General features: G+C 35.5%; 1 protein-coding gene across 4 annotated transcripts in view; it reads right to left on the reverse strand.

Moving 5' to 3' along the window:
• The window catches only part of LOC110123646 (zinc finger protein 260), a 41,741-nt gene that overhangs the window by 16,856 nt on the left and 6,801 nt on the right, over positions 1 to 18,084 (reverse strand). For all 4 annotated transcript variants that reach the window (XM_070451788.1, XM_070451787.1, XM_070451790.1 and 1 more), the window contains 3 exons: positions 16,497 to 16,590; positions 15,141 to 15,267; positions 8,807 to 11,120 (listed from right to left, as the gene is read on the reverse strand). In XM_070451788.1, coding sequence (XP_070307889.1) covers positions 9,709 to 11,120; positions 15,141 to 15,267; positions 16,497 to 16,505 — 1,548 coding nt within the window. In that variant the 5' untranslated portion in view covers positions 16,506 to 16,590 and the 3' untranslated portion in view covers positions 8,807 to 9,708. Of the gene's footprint in view, positions 11,121 to 15,140; positions 15,268 to 16,496; positions 16,591 to 18,084 lie in introns of those variants that run through there.

Raw genomic sequence — 18,084 nt, forward strand, 5'->3', positions numbered from 1 at the left:
GAGGCTGGTCAAGTGGTCTGGTATTCCCATCTCTTTCAGAATTTTCCACAGTTTATTGTGATCCACACAGTCAAAGGCTTTAGCATAGTCAATAAAGCAGAAATAGATGTTTTTCTGGAACTCTCTTGGTTTTTTGATGATTCAGCAGATATTGGCAATTTGATCTCTTGTTCCCCTGCCTTTTCTAAAACCAGCTTGAACATCTGGAACTTCATGTTTCGCGTAGTTCTGAAGCCTGACTTGGAGAATTTTTAGCATTATTTTACTAGAGTGTGAGATGAGTGCAGCTATGTGGTACTTTGAGCATTTTTTGGCATTGCCTTTGTTTGGGATTGGAATGAAAACTGACCTTTTCCAGTCCTGTGGCCACTGCTGAGTTTTCCAAATTTGCTGGCATATTGAGTACAGCATTTTTACAGCATCATCTTTTAGGATTTGAAATAGCTCAACTGGAATTCCATCACCTCCACTAGCTTTGTTCATAGTGATGCTTCCTAAGGCCCACTTAACTTCTCATTTCAAGATGTCTAGCTCTAGGTGAGTGATTACACCATTGCGATTATCTGGGTCTTGAAGATCTTTTTTGTACAGTTCTGTGTATTCTTGCCACCTCTTCTTAATATCTTCTGCTTCTGTTAGGTCCATACTATTTCTGTCCTTTATTGAGCCCATCTTTGCGTGAAATGTTCCCTTGGTATCTCTAATTTTCTTGAAGAGATCTCTACTCTTTCCCATTCTATTGTTTTCCTCTATTTCTTTTGCACTGATCACTGAGGAAGGTTTTCTTAGCTCTCCTTGCTATTCTTTGGAACTCTGCATTCAAATGGGTATATTTTTCCTTTTCTCCTTTGTTTTTCAGTTCTCTTCTTTTCAGCTTTTTGTAAGGGCTTCTCAGACAGCCATTTTGCTTTTTTGCATTTCTTTTTCTTGGGGATGGTCTTGATCCTTGTCTCCTGTACAATGTCACAAACCTCTGTCCATAGTTCATCAGGCACTCTATCAGAGCTAGTCCCTTAAATCTATTTCTCACTTCCACTGTATAATCATAAGGGATTTGACTTAGATCATACCTGAATGGTTTAGTGGTTTCCCCTACTTTAAGTCTGAATTTGGTAATAAGGACTTCATGATTTTAGGATGTTTTATTGTAGTCAACAATTATGGTGGTTAATGACTTGATTCTTGTAGAACTCGATGGTGATTTACAATTCTCCTTTTTTGATAATAAATTCAACCAACGTTTGGGAGACATTTGTGACCAATTTGCCCCACAATGCTCGGAAGACGCATTCCTAGATCAGGTGAGGATTTCGTTGTTCAGTTCAGTTGCTCAGTCATGTCTGACTATTTGCGACCCCGTGGACTGCAGCACACCAGGCTTCCCTGTCATCCATCACCAACTCCCAGAGCTTACTCAAACTCATGTAGAGTCGGTGATGCCATCCAACCATCTCAACCTCTATCATCCCCTTTTCCTCCCACCTTCAATCTTTCCCCAATGTGGAATTACTGGACTAGGCAATGTTAGTGATAGTCATAAAACTCACTGTACCATCATCTGTTGTACTAGTCAGTTATCATATAGGAATTGATTCCCTGTTGCTGCTTCTTCCCATATCTAGAGTTACACTACTACAATCATTTTGATCATATATATATATATATGTAAAACTATATTTGGTTAATTGTTCAAGTTGCATAGTCATCATTATCTTTATTGGAGGCTCAGTCACACATTTGGTAATGCAAAAACCAATAACGTTGTAAAATGGGCAGAGTATAAGTAGAACAACTAGTAGCATTAATAAGATCATAACTAAGAATTTAAACCAAGAACTTCCATTCAGCATGGCCCAGTATATTCTTAGTCATCTGACCCAGTCTATTCCTTACCAATTGCTGTCTTTAAAGGTAATGATATATAAGCATTGTTCATAAGGCACTCAGCCTAATTTCCTAGTGTTATTAAGCTGATTATCTTTAGTATGATTTAATTGTTCCCAACAAACACATTGTTCTGTTAAACTTAAATGACCATAGCCTGTTAGCTATATAAAGCCATCACATAACAGGAGGAGGATCCCTTCTCATAATTGGGAATTTATATTCTTTCACTGAAATTTAGCTCATTGCTCTGAGCTTGAGTAACTTTGAAAGAAAATTCATATTTATGGCTAGGGTCAGAGCAAGTGTGATTGACTGGCCAACTGAGGGGGTTCCATCTAGTAATATCAATAGTGGCCCAAACAGAACAATAACTTCTTTCTTCTACAATAAATTTCCCAAGGGCTATCAAGTCATTGCCTTGGAGAGGAGAAATCCACCAAGGTAACTCAGAAGTACTGGACATAGGTGATTGACCATAAGCTCAACAGTTGGATTAATTTTTAAATTCTGCGTAGCATTTTGCCTGTGATAGAAAACATTTGATTCATATGCAAAAGTCCAGTATATCAAGAGAACACTATAAATAATCATACAGGTCAGGTTCTGAATCTTGGGATAGCTTTTTATTTCTGATGTTGTCTTCTTGTCCTGGTGTGAGTGTCATTTCCTCTGTGAGCACTGTTTTAAAGTGAGTTTGAGTTCAGTAGTCTGCTATATAGATCCGTACAGTGCAGGGGCCCATTTTAAGTGGGAAATATTCCAAGCTTCATTTCCTTCATTTTTGCTGCACATCAAGTAGTTTGAGTTTTTTTTTTTTAATTTTTAAAATTATTTTAAAATTTTATTTTTGACTGCACTGGGTCTTACCTGCTGTACATGGGCTTTCTCTAGTTGTGGCAAGTGGGGGCTACTCTCTAGTTACAGTGCATGAGCTCCTCATTGCAATGCATGTGGCTTCTCTTGTTGCAGAGTGCAGGCTTCATTTAGTAGTTAGGGCTCATGGGCTCTAGAGTCCTAGATATCATTTAGAGATAATGATTTTGTTTCCTTCAAGAAATACCCAGAAGTGAAATTACTCAATTCTATGATAATTGTATTTTTAAACTTTTTGAGAAACTTCTGTTTTCCTTAGTGGCTGTGCCAATTTACATTCCTACCAACAGTGCACAAGGGTTCCCTTTTCTCCACATCTTCACCAACACCTGTTATTTCTTGTCGTTTTGATAATAGCTATTTTAACAGATGTAAGATAGTATCTCATTCTAGTTTTGAGTTGTATTTCCCTGATGGTTAGTGAGGTTGAACATCTTTTCATGTGTGTGTGAGTCATTTGTTAGAATTCTTTGGAAAATGTCCATTAAGATCATCTACACAGTTTTTATTTGGATTATTATTTTGCTATTGAGTTGTATGAACTTTATATATTTTCCATTTAACCCCCATATGATATGTAATCTGCAAATATGTTCTTCTATTCCATAGGTTGCCTTTTCATTTTGTTGTTTCCTTTGCTGTACAGAAACTTTTTAGTTTGATGTAGTCCCACTTGTTTATTTTTACTTTTGTTGTCAAATCCAAAAAAATAATTGCTAAGACTGAAGTTTGAAAGCTTACCCCCCTTTTCATTAAGGAATTTTGTGATTTCAGGTCTTATGTTCAATTCCTTGATCCATTTGAGTTGATTTTGTGTACAGTGTAAGACAGTGGCTCAGTTTCATTCATTTACATGTGGTGTCCAATTTTCTCAACACCATTTATGGAAGAGAATATCCTTGTGTCCAGTTTTCCCAGCACCACTTATGGAAGAGAATATCCTTTTCCCATTGTATATTCTTGGCTTCTTTCTCATTAATTATAACAATGTGTGAGTTTGTTTCTGGGCTCTCTATTCTGTTCCACTGATTTACATGTCAGTTTTTATGCCCATACCACACTGTTTTGATTCCTAAGGCTTTGTACTACAGTTTAAAATCAGGATTATTTTATATTTCTGTGAAAAATGCCATTGACATTTTATATAGTTGTGTTGAATCTGAAAAATCTTTGGGGGTAATATGGGTATTGAAAAATATTAATTCTTACAACCCATAAGCACAGATTTTTTTCCATTTATTTGTGTCTCCTTCAGTTTGTTTTGGCAAAGTCATAGTTTTCAGTGTACAGGTCTTTAACCTCCTTGGTTAAATTTATTCCTAGGTATTTCATTTTTTAAAAATACTGTTTTATTGATCTATAGTGATTTACAATATTGTATTAGTTATAGGTATTCCATTTAAAGTTATTATAAAATATTGGTTATATTCCCTGTGCTGCACAATATATCCTTGCAACTTATTTATTTTATGCATAGTAATTTGTATCTCTTTATCCCCTACCCTTGGCTTGCTCCTCCCCCTTCCCTTTTCTCATTGGTAACCCCTACTCCTCTGTATCTGTGAGTTTCTGTTATATTTATTCATTTGTTTTATTTAATAAGTGATATCCTACAGTACTCATCTTTTTCTGTCTGACTTATTTCACTAATCCCCTCTAGGTCCATCCATGTTGGTCCAAATGCAAAATTTCATTCTTTTCTATGGCTGAGTAGTGTTCCATTGTGTGTGTGTGTGTGTGTGTGTGTGTATCCCCCATATTTCCTTTATCCATTCTTTATCCGTTCATCTGGACACTTACTTAGGTTGCTTCCATATCTTAGTTGTTATAAATACTATAGTGCTGCTGTGAACATTAGGGTGCATGTTACTGCTGCATCTGGAGTGATAGTTTACATATTGCCTCTGTAAATGCCTACCAGATAGTAAGGGGAGGAATAAGTGCCGAGTCACAACAATCAATGCCCCAGTCATACTTACACCCTCTCAGTGGACCTGCCAGCCAGGAAATGAGGTGTGCTTCGTGATCCTTGGGCTAGGATGGCAGTCAATGTTCCACTCATACATACAGTCTTTATAGATGCCCATTATTAATGGGCAAGGATGGCTGTCAGGTTTCTGTTCACACACATAGCATCTTCATGTGCCTCTGCAGATACTTACTGGCAAAAAGGGAGGATGGTGTTGCTAGGTGTCATGCATAATAGTGTGAAAGATTGGTATTTTTAAAGTGTTTAGCTAGTGTAGAGTTGGCATTGTCAATAGGGTTTTGTTCTGCAGGTCAGCAACCTTCTCAGCCCTTTTGATAGGAAAAGCAAGTATACTTCGGATGTTTTGTTTTTTTGTTATTGTTTAGGGTTTTGGTAGTTATTTGCACTTGGTGACATTTCTAATTTCAAGCTTCTCAGGTGCTCAGATTGGAATATATGGGAAGACAAAACAACAAAACACCCAGTTCTCCACCAGGGAACTCACCAGTGGGCTAGGTTTTTCCTCAAATCCCAAGGTCAATCCAGTTGACCTTCATTTTTCCAACTTGCAGTTTCTTTCTTATATTCTCTTCTGCACATGTGAGATTTTTTTTCCCTTGCTTCTAAGATTCCCTGTTTATCATGGATTTTAATCAGTGTAGTTATGGGTCCCTGGGAATAGTTGCCTCCCCGACCCCACTGCCACTCCCCTCTGCCTTGTTACTTGTGCTTGGGATGGGTTGAACTTAGATCTTTGGGTTTACAGTTTTCATCAAATTTGGAAAGTTTTCAGCAATTATTTCTTCAATTATTTTTTTGTCCCCTGCCCATTCTTCCTGTCTTTCAGGGATCTCTACTACACATAATTAGGCTAGATGAAGTTGTCCCACAGCTCTCTTTTCATTCTGTTTTTCTGTTTCAGTTATATAGTTTTTATTGCTATGTCTTCAAGTTTAGTAATGCTTGCTTTTGGAATGTTTAATTGATTAATCCTATTAACTGTATTCTCAGACACTGTTGTTTTTAACCTCTTGATTTGTTTGAGTCTTAAATATTTTCCACATCAGTACTTACCAAGATCAATCTCTCTTGTTCCTTTTTGGACATGCAGGATATAGTTTTGTACTGCTAGTATCTATTAACAAATACAAAATCTTGTAAATCGAATACAAAATCTATTTTTGTCATTTCTGGATGTATTTCTATTGATTTTTCTACTTATTATAGTCATGTGTGCCTGCTTATAAAACTTATTTGCTACCAGACAGTATGAAAGTTACCCTCAATATCCTTGGTATTTTTACATTTCTATAAATATACTCAAGTTTTGTTCTGGAATATACTGATGATACTTGAGAACAGTTTGTTCAAGATTTGCTTTAAGCTCTGCTGGGTGGGACCAGGAAAGCCTTAGTCTAGTGCTAGCTTGCCTCTCTACTGAGGCAATAGCTTTTTGAGTAATCTAACCAGTACCCTGTGAATTATGAAGTTTACCATTCTTGTTCATGGGGACACAAACAATTCCTGACCCTATGTGAGCTCCAAGGATTGCCTTTGCTCTTAAGCATTTCTTTTGCTGGTCATAGGTGGTCTCCTTAATCCTCTGAAGTGATTAGAACTTGACTGAATACTCTGCCCTGCAAACTTTAGCCATCACTGCCTCCCTGGAATCTCAGCTCCATCTTTTCTACTTAAGGGAGTTACAAATCTTTATATTACCCCTCCCAGTGCTGAGATGTGGGAATGCTCTCTAAACAGTACACTGGGTCAAATGTATGGACATTTGTTTGTTTATACTTCGTTAGGCATGACCATTCTGTTGTCTGGTGTCCAATGTCTGAAATCATGTATATCTCATATTTTATCTAGTGTTTTGTTATTTTAGGCTGGAAGGTAAATCCAGCCTGTATTATTCCCATTTTTGACTGCAAACAATGTTAAAAGAAAAAAAATTCTGTGCTTAAGAATTGAAAGAAAGCAGAGCTTCCATATACCATTCTCCCAATTTGCCTAATACTAACATTTTACATTACCATAGTATAATGATGGAAACCAGGATATTAACATTGGGCACAATACTATCAAACAAATGACAGGCCTTGATTGGCTTCCATCAAGTTTTCTCCACTGATTTTCCAAAAATTGAATTCACAATCCTATGTTGTATTTTGTTCCCTTTCCTTTTATAACCTGGGAAGGTTATGAACTTTTGGAGAACTGAGCAAGTTATTTTACAAAAGGTTTTGCATTTTGGATCTGCCTGCAGTTCCCTCATTATTAGGACATAGTTATGCATGTTTTGGTCTTCCCAGGTGGCACAGGTGGTAAAGAACCTGCCTGCCAATGCAGGAAACATAAGAGACATGGGTTCGATCCCTGGGTTGGGAAGATCCCTTGGAGGCGGGCATGGCAACCCACTCCAGTATTCTTGCTTGGAGAATCCCATGAACAAAGGAGCCTGGCGGGCTATGGTCCATAGGGTCACAAAGAGTTGGACATGACTGAAGTGACTTAGCACATAGCACATGCATGTTTTGGTGAGAATACTACCCAAGTATTTGCCCTTCTTAGTGAATCACCTTGATACCAATGTCACTATTGGTGATTATTTGGGTAAAGGGGCTGTATGCAATGTTTTATCTTTGTAATTAAATACTTGGGAGAGATATTATGAGATAATTCTAATAACCCATTTTCCCCTTATACTTTCACCTTCATATTTACCATCCATCAATGGATTTTTTTATATAATTATAAAATTATGGTGATTTTCTATTTTCCTCATTCCCTTTATAAAGTAGAATTCTTCTTCATTAAATTGAACCAGAATTCCTTCTTTGGGGTAGCTAATTTCATGGTTCATGGCAGCAATAAACAGGATAGGTCAGGAACATCTCCTTGTATTTAGGGGGAAAAAAAAAGCAAAGCTTCCAAGTAGTGTAGGGAACATGTGGAAAGGATAAAGGAGGAAATGAAAAAAAACAAAATGGAAACAAGTAAAGTTTTGTCAACTAAAGCACCATGAGCAAGAATCAAAAACAACAGTTTACAACAATAATTATATTCTGGTTTATCAGATTAGCAGACTGTGAAGTGACAGGAGCTCATAACAAAGTTCAAAGAAAAATATTAATGATATATTTCCAAAATGTAGCTATAATTACAAATAAGGGAGACAATAAGAATATGTTATATTAATTTTTTAATTTATTAGTGTTTCAAAAAATAAGTGTCAAGACAGCTGTTTATTTTACTTGTCATTAATTTTAAGTTTGTAGATAAGGTTTAGATAGCTCATTGTTTTAATTTGTTCAAGCAAGCAAAAAATATTAAACCACATGAAGAAGTGTGGGGCAAGTAGTTCTGGAGTACTACTCAAGAAGAGGGAAATTAATCAGCACTGATGGTAACTTAGAATAACTAGGTGGAGTAGGATAGAAGAGTAACTCACCAGTGTGGTGACATGATAGCTCAGTAAGTAGAGTGAGGTATTAGTAACAATATTAATAATTATAATACAATTGAACTATTTCAAAGATATGAAATAGCAAGTATCCTAATAAGGGTAGTAACAGAGACTCATTCTTTTACTCTGTAGGGCATGAACTATCAGTTATATACTTTTATTAACTGCTAGTTTAAATAAAATACTAATAATTAATATGTAAGGGAAGCATAGCTCAATATACCCAATTAGAAAACAGCTTACTTACTACTGCTGATCATGCAAAACTGGGCAGGGCACCAATCTCAAAAATTAGAATCTAATGAATGATAGTGATGTAAATATATATAAATATAACAGGTAAATATTATTATAAAAAATCTAATAATCAGTGTGGCTTTTGATCGCTTTGATTAACAACCAGGTCAACTGTCCTAAGAAAGAGATGATGGGTGGTTAAGATTTGCAACCTTATTAACGGTCTTATTTTCTTTTTCGTCTTTTTTTTTTTTTTCTGAGTCAGCTGAGACTGCTAAAATCAAAGGTCCAACTGCCAACCACAGTAAGACAACACTGAGTGGGAATAACAGGGAAAATTATAGTTATAAAACCCAATCAAAGCCATTCAATAGTAGTGTTTATAGACCCTCTTTATTTAAGTTTAGTGATCAATTTATAATCCTTGCAATAGCTGTAAAGTTTCCCCTCCATTTAAAGCTACTAAGAGACTGCTAAGATTGGGTTAGAATATTTTATGAAATATTTAAAATGCCATTTCATTTGGATCCTGACTGGTACTGCCTAGAGGTGAAAAGGTTCCTTAAAGGAACTGTGTTGCAGGAGGTATTTAGGGAAATCTGTTGTGTCAAAACAACATAGAAATTCAAAAAGAACTCAAACATTTGATGATAATGGAAAGTTTAAACATCTACCATTAAAACAAAATCAATAGAAAACAAAACAAATCTACACAAACACCTTGCAGGACCACAATACTTTAAAACCACATAGTATCTGAGAGTTCTGGCTCTTTGGAGAAGATAAGTATACCATATATAACAAGCAAAAAATTAGAATGCAAAAGATATATCTGAGCAATATTACAGAACAGTAAGCCAAAAACAATAAATAGTCCAAAAAAACAAAAACACAAGCACCAAAAGTAACTGTAAGCAAAACATCCATGGATAAACTCATATGAAAATAACTCAAATAATTGATAATTACAGGAATACATTTCTCACACATTTAAAAAATGGATTAACTGGGACCATCCTATGTGAATGGATATTCAGAATGTTGATTGATATAAAAAGGAGAAATATTTGGCAATATTGAACAAAGCTGAAAGTATTTATCACTTATGAATGAACAATTCTGCTTCTAGAATGGCCATAAATTCTGAAAACAGATTTAAAAGAGATTGAATCTTGTCAATAAATACACAGGTTGTTTTCAGTGAAACTCAGAAACAAATAGGCTTTATATATGTCTTTCATTCAAAAGACTCCTCCCTAGTATAACTTGTTCGGTATCAAGTAAGGTGCCTGCCCATACTATAAGCATTACCACATTCCTTACATTCATAGGGTTTCTTACCATTGTGAATTCTCTGATGTTTTGTAAAGGATGAACTATGTCTAAAGGCCTTCCCACATGCTTTACATTCATAGGGTTTCTCTCCAGTATGAATTCTCTGATGTTCAGTAAGGGCTGAACTGTGTCTAAAAGCCTTCTCACATACCTTACATTCATATGGTTTCTCACCACTATGAATTCTTTGATGTTGAATAAGAGCTGAAGTAAGTCTAAAGAACTTTCCACACTCTTTACATTCATAAGGTTTCTGACCACTGTGAATTCTCTGATGTCGAGTAAGTTCACTACCTACTCCAAACGCTTTCCCACATTCCTTACATTGATATGGTTTCTCGCCAGTATGAATTCTCTGATGTCTGGTCAGGGATGAACTATTTCTAAAGACCTTTCCACATGCCTTGCATTCATAGGGTTTCTTACCAGTATGAATTCTTTGATGTCGAGCAAGTTCTCTACAGACTCCAAAAGTCTTCCCACATTGTTTACATGCATAAGGTTTTTCACCAGTATGAATTCTCTGATGTTCAATAAGCTGTGAACTAATTCTAAAGACCTTCTCACATTGAATACATTTGTATGGTTTCTCACCAGTATGAATTCTCTGATGTTCGGTTAGCTGTGAATGAAATCGAAAATCCTTGCCACATTCCATACATTTGTAAGGTTTCTCATCAGTATGGATTTTCTGATGTCTAGTAAGTTGTGCATGCACTCTAAAAGATTTCCCACAAAAAGTGCATTCATATGGTTTCTCACAATCATCAATTCTTTGAAATGAAGTGATTTCTTCAGTTCTTCTAAAAGTCCTTCCATATTCCTTACATTTATAGCACTTCTGATCATCACGGTGTACACTAAGGTCTTCATAAAAACTAAATACGTTCCCACATTCCATACATTTACAAGGTTTCACACCAGTATGAATATTCAGTTGTAGGGTATGGGGGTCATCTACTCCAAAGGTTTCCCAATATTTACTACATTCAGAGGTTTTTTTACCACTATGTATTTTCTCATATTCATCAACGCTTAATTCACAACTAAGGACCTTCCCATATTGCTTATATTCAAAGGGCTTCTTGCTATCATGAAATCTCTGATGTAATGTAAGAAATTTGTGATTTTTGTAACTGTGCACCTTTTCAGAGATGATTTTTATTTGACTGAAACATCCCACTTCAGGTCTTTGTACTTCAATCTTCCTTTTGTTTTGCCAATCATTTCTAAAAATGGAATTCTGAAGGCCAACTAATTTACTGTTTTCTATTACTTCCCACTGAGAATTATTTTTTTCAAGAATGTCCTTTTCTACAGATAAAGTCTTTGTGTCATACTTGGATTCCAAGTCTGAAAGAAAGGGGGAAGAAAACAATTTCTTTTTTCATGTACCACAAAAATAAAAGTTATAAAATGCACAGTAGAAAAGCTGAAAATAATTCACAGCATAAATGAATGATTAAAATATTGTTATAAAGTGTGAAGAAAGGTAAAGAGAGCTCAGAGAAGGATAAGAATAAGGATGTGAAGTTTGTGATAAGAGATATGGATTGGCAATGGGTCTGAAATTTTGGTGTTGGATTATCACCTAGTAAACTTCTCAAACACTGATGTGCATGAACTAATCCATAATCCAGATAAACTGAATTAACATTTACAAATGTGGAATTTAGTTATCGGCTATCTTGTAGAGATACTGCAAATACAGATGAAAATTTGATAACCTATACATTCTAACAGTTTTCTGAGATTTTTCTTTTATAATATAATCCTAATACTTTACCATGGATAACAAGGTTCTGCTTGTAAGACAGTGCTTTAATCCATTATCCCCTTTCACCTAACCTTTTTCACCTCCTACATCAAACCACATTTCCTGTCATTTAGAGATACCCACAAGATGTTTCATTTCTCAGAAACAGACTCCTTATATACCATCTCCTTTTCATTGTCCAGGTCTAAAAGTTAGTACCCTCAGAAATGATGTACTACTAGCTGACTCTATGTAAGTTCATATATCCATCTCTATTCCAATATCTAGTTCCTTGCCCTCATACCCTTTTTTTTTTTCAATTTTGTATTCTGAAATTTTCTCTGTTGTCATTCATACTATTTATTTCCTTATTCCTTAAACTGCAAAAAGACAAAATCATTTATTTTATGTGCCACTGAATATCAAGGCTCAAGGTCATAGTAGTTGACAGTTAGAAGAAAAGCAAATCACTGGTTGAAAGGAATTTAAGAATAAAAGCAAATATTACACACATGTCACTGGAGAATACAACTATCAAAGTAACTATAAGAATAGTGCAATAGTTACAGCATGCTGCCATGCTTTTAAAAATATCACACTACACTACAGTGATTTTATATACACAAATTTATATACATATGAAATTTCTAATATAGTAAGATATATGTATATATATAATAGTGTTTATAAATGATTGTCTTCTAATTGCCTCTCTACTTACACATATTATCTCCATCATTGCTATTAATTTCCTCCTATGCATACTCATGAGTTTATCCCATATATGAATAAAGAAATGTTTTATTTACTTCTCTTCAGTAGTATTGTCACTATTATTCATCTATCCTACTGAAATCCTAGTTTATATTTACATATTTTCCTTCATGCTCTTTCCCAAATACTCCATTTTCTTATACTCAAAGCTAACCATTGCTATGTTGCCCCCAAAATATCAGTGTTTTAGACATTATAATAGGTATATACCATATTTTAAGGCTTATGCAGTTCTGAGTAAAGCTGTAGCTGAAATGATATGTAAAAGTGGAGGTAGGAGGTGGGAAAAAAGGGAGGTGGAGGTGGGGAATAGTGTAAGGCACTTTGTAACAATCTGGTGGAACTAGCTGGAGATTGGTAATCAATGAGGGAACAACCTGAAGAAAATCCAAAGTGACTGATACACATTGTATGATAAAGAACAAAAATAATTTCCTGTGACTGAATTATGTTATGTATAATTAAGGTGAAATAATGCAAACATCTTATTTGACTGCAACAATAAAATCATAAATGAATGCCAGTATCAGTAAATTAAAAGTACTTCCTTTTAGAAATGAAGAAAGTTTCTATCAAACAACTGTTCAGTTGTTGTGGAAATGTATTGAAATTTCTAAGAATAGTGGCACTGAAAATATTACATATTAAAAACCCATGAAACAAAATTAGTCACAAAGAAAGGATTTAAATGTTTATATTAATAAAAATGAAAGAATGAAAATAAGCAATGTATACATCCCATTCAAGAAGATAGATGAGAACAAAGTGACCTAAAGAAAAGGTGAGGAGAGAATTGAATACATAGGGAATCAGAATGTGATGAGTTAGAAACATGTAAAGAATATAATTAACAAATATAAAATGTAAATGACAAGGGAAAGAACCATCACAGAGGGTATTTTTTAAAATGATATACGATTCCTATGCTAATCAATTTGAAAATGTTGATATAAATTATTTTGTAGGTAAATAAATAGTGAAACCCTAGATGCCATAGAAGTTGAAAAAAAAAAGAACAATTTGCTAAAAAGAGATAAAATTGTCAAAGACTTACCTCCCATGAAACAAAAAATCTTAAGCATGCCTACTGTCTAAGTTGTGACAGTAAGCCAGATAATGAGTCAGGGCTCCTAAAATAAAGATCTGAGCCATAACCTGGAGCAGGGAAAGTAGAAGATATGCCCTTGATGGTTGTGACAGAAGCAAGAATGTTATCATATTAATGAATCATGACAAAAGACAAAAAATTATCTGAAGGAGATCACCATTTTGACAATGCAAGAATAGAAAAAGGGGAAAAAATACTTTGTGTACTAAAATATGTTAAGTAAACAACTAAATAAAATTTATAGCTAGTATTAATTTTTATTTTTTTATAGCTAGTATTAATTTTTCAAGATGAAGCAAAACACATAAAATGGGTGGAGAGGGAGGTGGGAGGGGGGACCGGGATGGGGAATACATGTAAATCCATGGCTAATTCATTTCAATGTATGACAAAAACCACTGCAATGTTGTAAAGTAATTAGCCTCCAACTAATAAAAATAAATGGAAAAAAATAAATAAATAAAATAGTCCAAAAAAAAACAAAACAAAAAAACACATAAAACATGGAAGTCCAGAAGAACTCACTTTTAACCAATTCAGATGTATGGTCTGGGATAGGGAAGATACAGAGTGAGCCCGGGGAAACTTCAGAAAGCAGTAATATATTCAAGAAATAAAGAATCGAGTCAATGGTACACAAAAATCTATAAGGAATTCCTTGGTATTTATACAGCTAGGTATCAACAATCAAAGGCTGTGATGGGCTAAAGTATACTAAACTAATGAAAATCAACAAATCCATAATGACACATAAGAGGTCAGTCAAATGGAGTTTCCCCAAAACATCACAGGGGCTCGCCTCCGCTTGAACAGGCTAGGCTTTTTATTCTGGTGATGACTTTCCTTGTTTCATCAAGTCTTTACTCTCCTGGCCCCGTTGACTTGTCACATCCCACACAACCCTTTATAGCAACTTCCTTTCCATCAATAAGGTAGTCACAACGTGCTTAGAAATGGAACACACTGCTTACAAGAAAGAAATGTAACATAATAAAACCTGCTTCTGACACTAATTAGCCATGTAACCTTGGAGAGGTAGCCTAAATATTCGTCTTAGCAATGTCTTCAAAGAAAAATAATGCAAGTAGTATTTATGTCGTAGGGTTGCAGAATTAGGTAACTTAGTATATTAAAAGGGCTTAAAACAGGGCCTGGTACAAGGCAAGAACTACATGAGCTGAGAGGAAAACAAGTAGCTTTCTAAAACATTAAGAGGTCCTTGCTGGAATTCTGACTTAATGTTAAATTCAAAGTTCTTTAATCTCATAGCAGGTGTAAGACAATACTTGTATCAGGCAATGAATATGAATTCTGTTTGCCAATCTAACTATAAATTACACAGATTCTTTTGATAATCATATCAAATCAAGACAGTATCTTAGCTGTTCTCCCAGAGGTGGGTAAGGGAATAATGTAAAGAACTTAAAGTAATTCTGGGCTCAAACAAAATACAATAGATACCTTAAAGGATATACTCTATGTAACCTATAATCAGATCTAGCTCTCTGGATATCAAGGAAGGCAGAAATTATATGAAGAAACTAAGAAGGGACTTCATACAAATTATATGAAGAATGATGAAGGTTCTAAAAGGAGGTGTCATCTCCAAAACCATGCTCAATCCATGCATTTGGAAACTTGGAGAAGAAATTCATCTAGTGTAGCATTGAGTTAACTGAATGTCAACTGATAGTCTATAGAAAATATTCTAAATTATGTGAATAGCCAAATTTACCCAGTGAGACCAAGTTGCTGTAATTTTCCATCATCACATCCCAGTACAAGTCCCTCTGAGCAGAATCCAGATATTCCCACTCCTCCTGAGAGAAGCTGATGACCACATCCCTGAATGTCACCAGTTCCTAAAACAAGAAACCACATATTACATGTAAAATTGAAGAAAACATTTTTGACTAATAGATAAAAAAGAATTGAATTAAACTATTATATATAGAATGGATAAACAACAAGGGCCTACTGTATAGCACAGGGAATTATATTCAATATCTTGTAATAAACCATAATGAAAAGAATATGAAAAAGAATGTATTTGTATAACTGAATCACTTTGCTGTATAGCAGAAATTAACATTGTAAATGAACATTTTATGTCACATGCCTGTGGCATGAATTATCAATGATGATGAATTCCCACATCCTTGTTCCTTGGTATAGGAAAAATATCTAGCTTAGAAAATAGGGTATGAACAATATTTTAAAATTTCTTTCAACCCCAAGTTCATCACTGTTAATCACCATTTCACATTATATAAGAATTATAACTTCTAATGAGAAATTATTTATTAAGCACTTTTTAGTGGCTGCAGAGTAGTGTATTTGGTGAAAATATACCTGCCTTAATTATATTTAGGCATAGGTTGGATAAGGTCTTCTCCAATTCTGAAATCAATAATAATCTACTGTTTATATCTGAGACTGCTGCTGCTGCTAAGTCACTTAAGTCGTGTCCGACTCTATGTGACCCCATAGAAGGCAGCCCACCAGGCTCCCCAGTCCCTGGGATTCTCCAGGCAAGAACAATGGAGTGGGTTGCCATTTCCTTCTCCAATGCATGAAAGTGAAAAGTGAAAGTGAAGTAGCTCAGTCGCATCAGACTCTTCGCGACCCCATGGACTGCAGCCTACCAGGCTCCTCTGTCCATGGGATTTTCCAGGCAAGAGTACTGGAGTGGGGTGCCATTGCCTTCCCCATGTCTTAGACTAACCAACATCAAATCCAATCTACCTGGAAAATCAGGTCTGTTCAGAAGTAGAGTTTGCTCATATGTCATTAAATGGATACATTTGCTCTTTTTCTCAAGAGTATGTAAAAGGATGGTAAATGCCTCCCTCTGGGGATTCTATTTCTACCCTATAACTGCTCTGAACAAAAAATCTATACATAGGAATACTGAACATTATTTGGAAAAGAGATAGGCACATAGAAGGTACAGTGTGCTGTTGACTCCAGCTCTCACTAGAAAGTGAAAATGGGGATTTTCATGAGGATGTGGGGGGTAGGCTCTTAAAGCTGTTTTCTTGGAAGATTCAGATAAATGAAATGTTCACAAAGGAGAGAAATAGCAACTTACATGGTCCATGGTTAGAACTGTAAAGAATTGATCGAGGAATTCCACTTCTGGTATGACAGCATGAGGACTTCTATGGAGATTGTCTCCATTGAAACTGGCGAAAATTATATATAAAAACATACAGCAAATGAAGAAACATTTGTTCAAGAAAATCTAATAAAACTTACTAAGAACTGTAAAAGTCTGCAGTATCTGAACCTAATCTGCACCCCTCCTTACCCCTCCATCCTAGTGAGAAAGATTCTTTTCCAAACTAGTACAACTAAGGACACAAACTTCCTCACTCCTCCTCAATCCCTGCTCCCAGTCAGATCTTCCTGGGAGGAGCAGAACATCAGCATTTCTCATTTGCCCCCAGCTACCTTCGCTCAGGCAAATGCAACTAAGCCATGCAACTGCCTGGCAGCCACCTAAGAACTGTAGGCTGTACCTTGGGTGTGGCACTACTGAGAATACTGGGGTTCCAATTGTCTTTGCCTTGGCTCATGGCGTAGGAGTTCCATGCCAAGAGAGGGGAGCTGAGACCCAAGACTACCGAGCAACCCCCTCCATATCCCTCTCCACTTGCAATGGAGTGTGGAGAAGTTCAAGGGTAAGGGCAGTCTCAAAAACTGGAAATTTTAGTGAAAGGCTATAAAGATTGAAAAATTCATTGGAGATAAATGCTAAACTGTAGGCAGGCAAGTTTGTCAGAAGGGATCAGAGAAAGATACTTGGGGAGCCCTTCCTATTGTCAGAACAAATCTCAAACACTGACTTGATTTCCTTAGTCTGTGAAGCAGTGTATCCCCAGGGCATTACTGAAAATAATAGTGCCATCAGTCACAATTAGTGGATCCTAACAGCTTGGTGTGGTCAGGTAAAGAGACATTCAAAGAGCCTTGTCAAAACCACTGTCATCCAAGGGTGACTGTGGTACTAGTCAAGTCTATACTCCAAGGAGCAATATTAGAGATTTACACTATAGGGGAGATAGATTTCACTTAATTAGTCTAGCCAGTTACTAAATAAGAAATATAAATAATGATAACAAACCTGGGGAAGGGAAGGAGACAAAAGTATCACAGTTGAAATAAGTATCTAAAAATGTCAACTTTCCATAAATAAGAGACAGGAAATATAACCCATAAACCAAATACAAAACCAACAATAGAAACTGCCTGTGAAAACAACTAGATTGAACACAGGATTCAAAGTAACAACTATAAATATGTTCAAATAAACAATAAAAATGCTTAAAAGTAAATGAAGGTATAATCATAATGTCATACAAATAATCTGTGAAGAGACAGAAGTTATTTAATATCAGCAGGGAGTTGGTGATGGACAGGGAAGTCTGGCGTGCTGCAGTCCATGGAGTCCCAAAGAGTCAGACATGACTGAGCAACTGAACTGAACTGAACTGAGTATCACCAGATGTAAATTCTGAATACTGAAGTTGAAAAGTATAACCAAAATGAAAATTTCACTAGTGTCTCAACAGTAGATATGAACTAGACAGAAAAAAAGTATAACTTAAAGCATATCTTAAAGGTATCTCGATAGACATCATGCAACCTGAAGAACAACAACACAAAAATAAGAAAAA

The sequence above is a fragment of the Odocoileus virginianus genome, chromosome 20 (genome assembly GCF_023699985.2).
Source record: "Odocoileus virginianus isolate 20LAN1187 ecotype Illinois chromosome 20, Ovbor_1.2, whole genome shotgun sequence".
Taxonomy (NCBI): domain Eukaryota; kingdom Metazoa; phylum Chordata; class Mammalia; order Artiodactyla; family Cervidae; genus Odocoileus; species Odocoileus virginianus.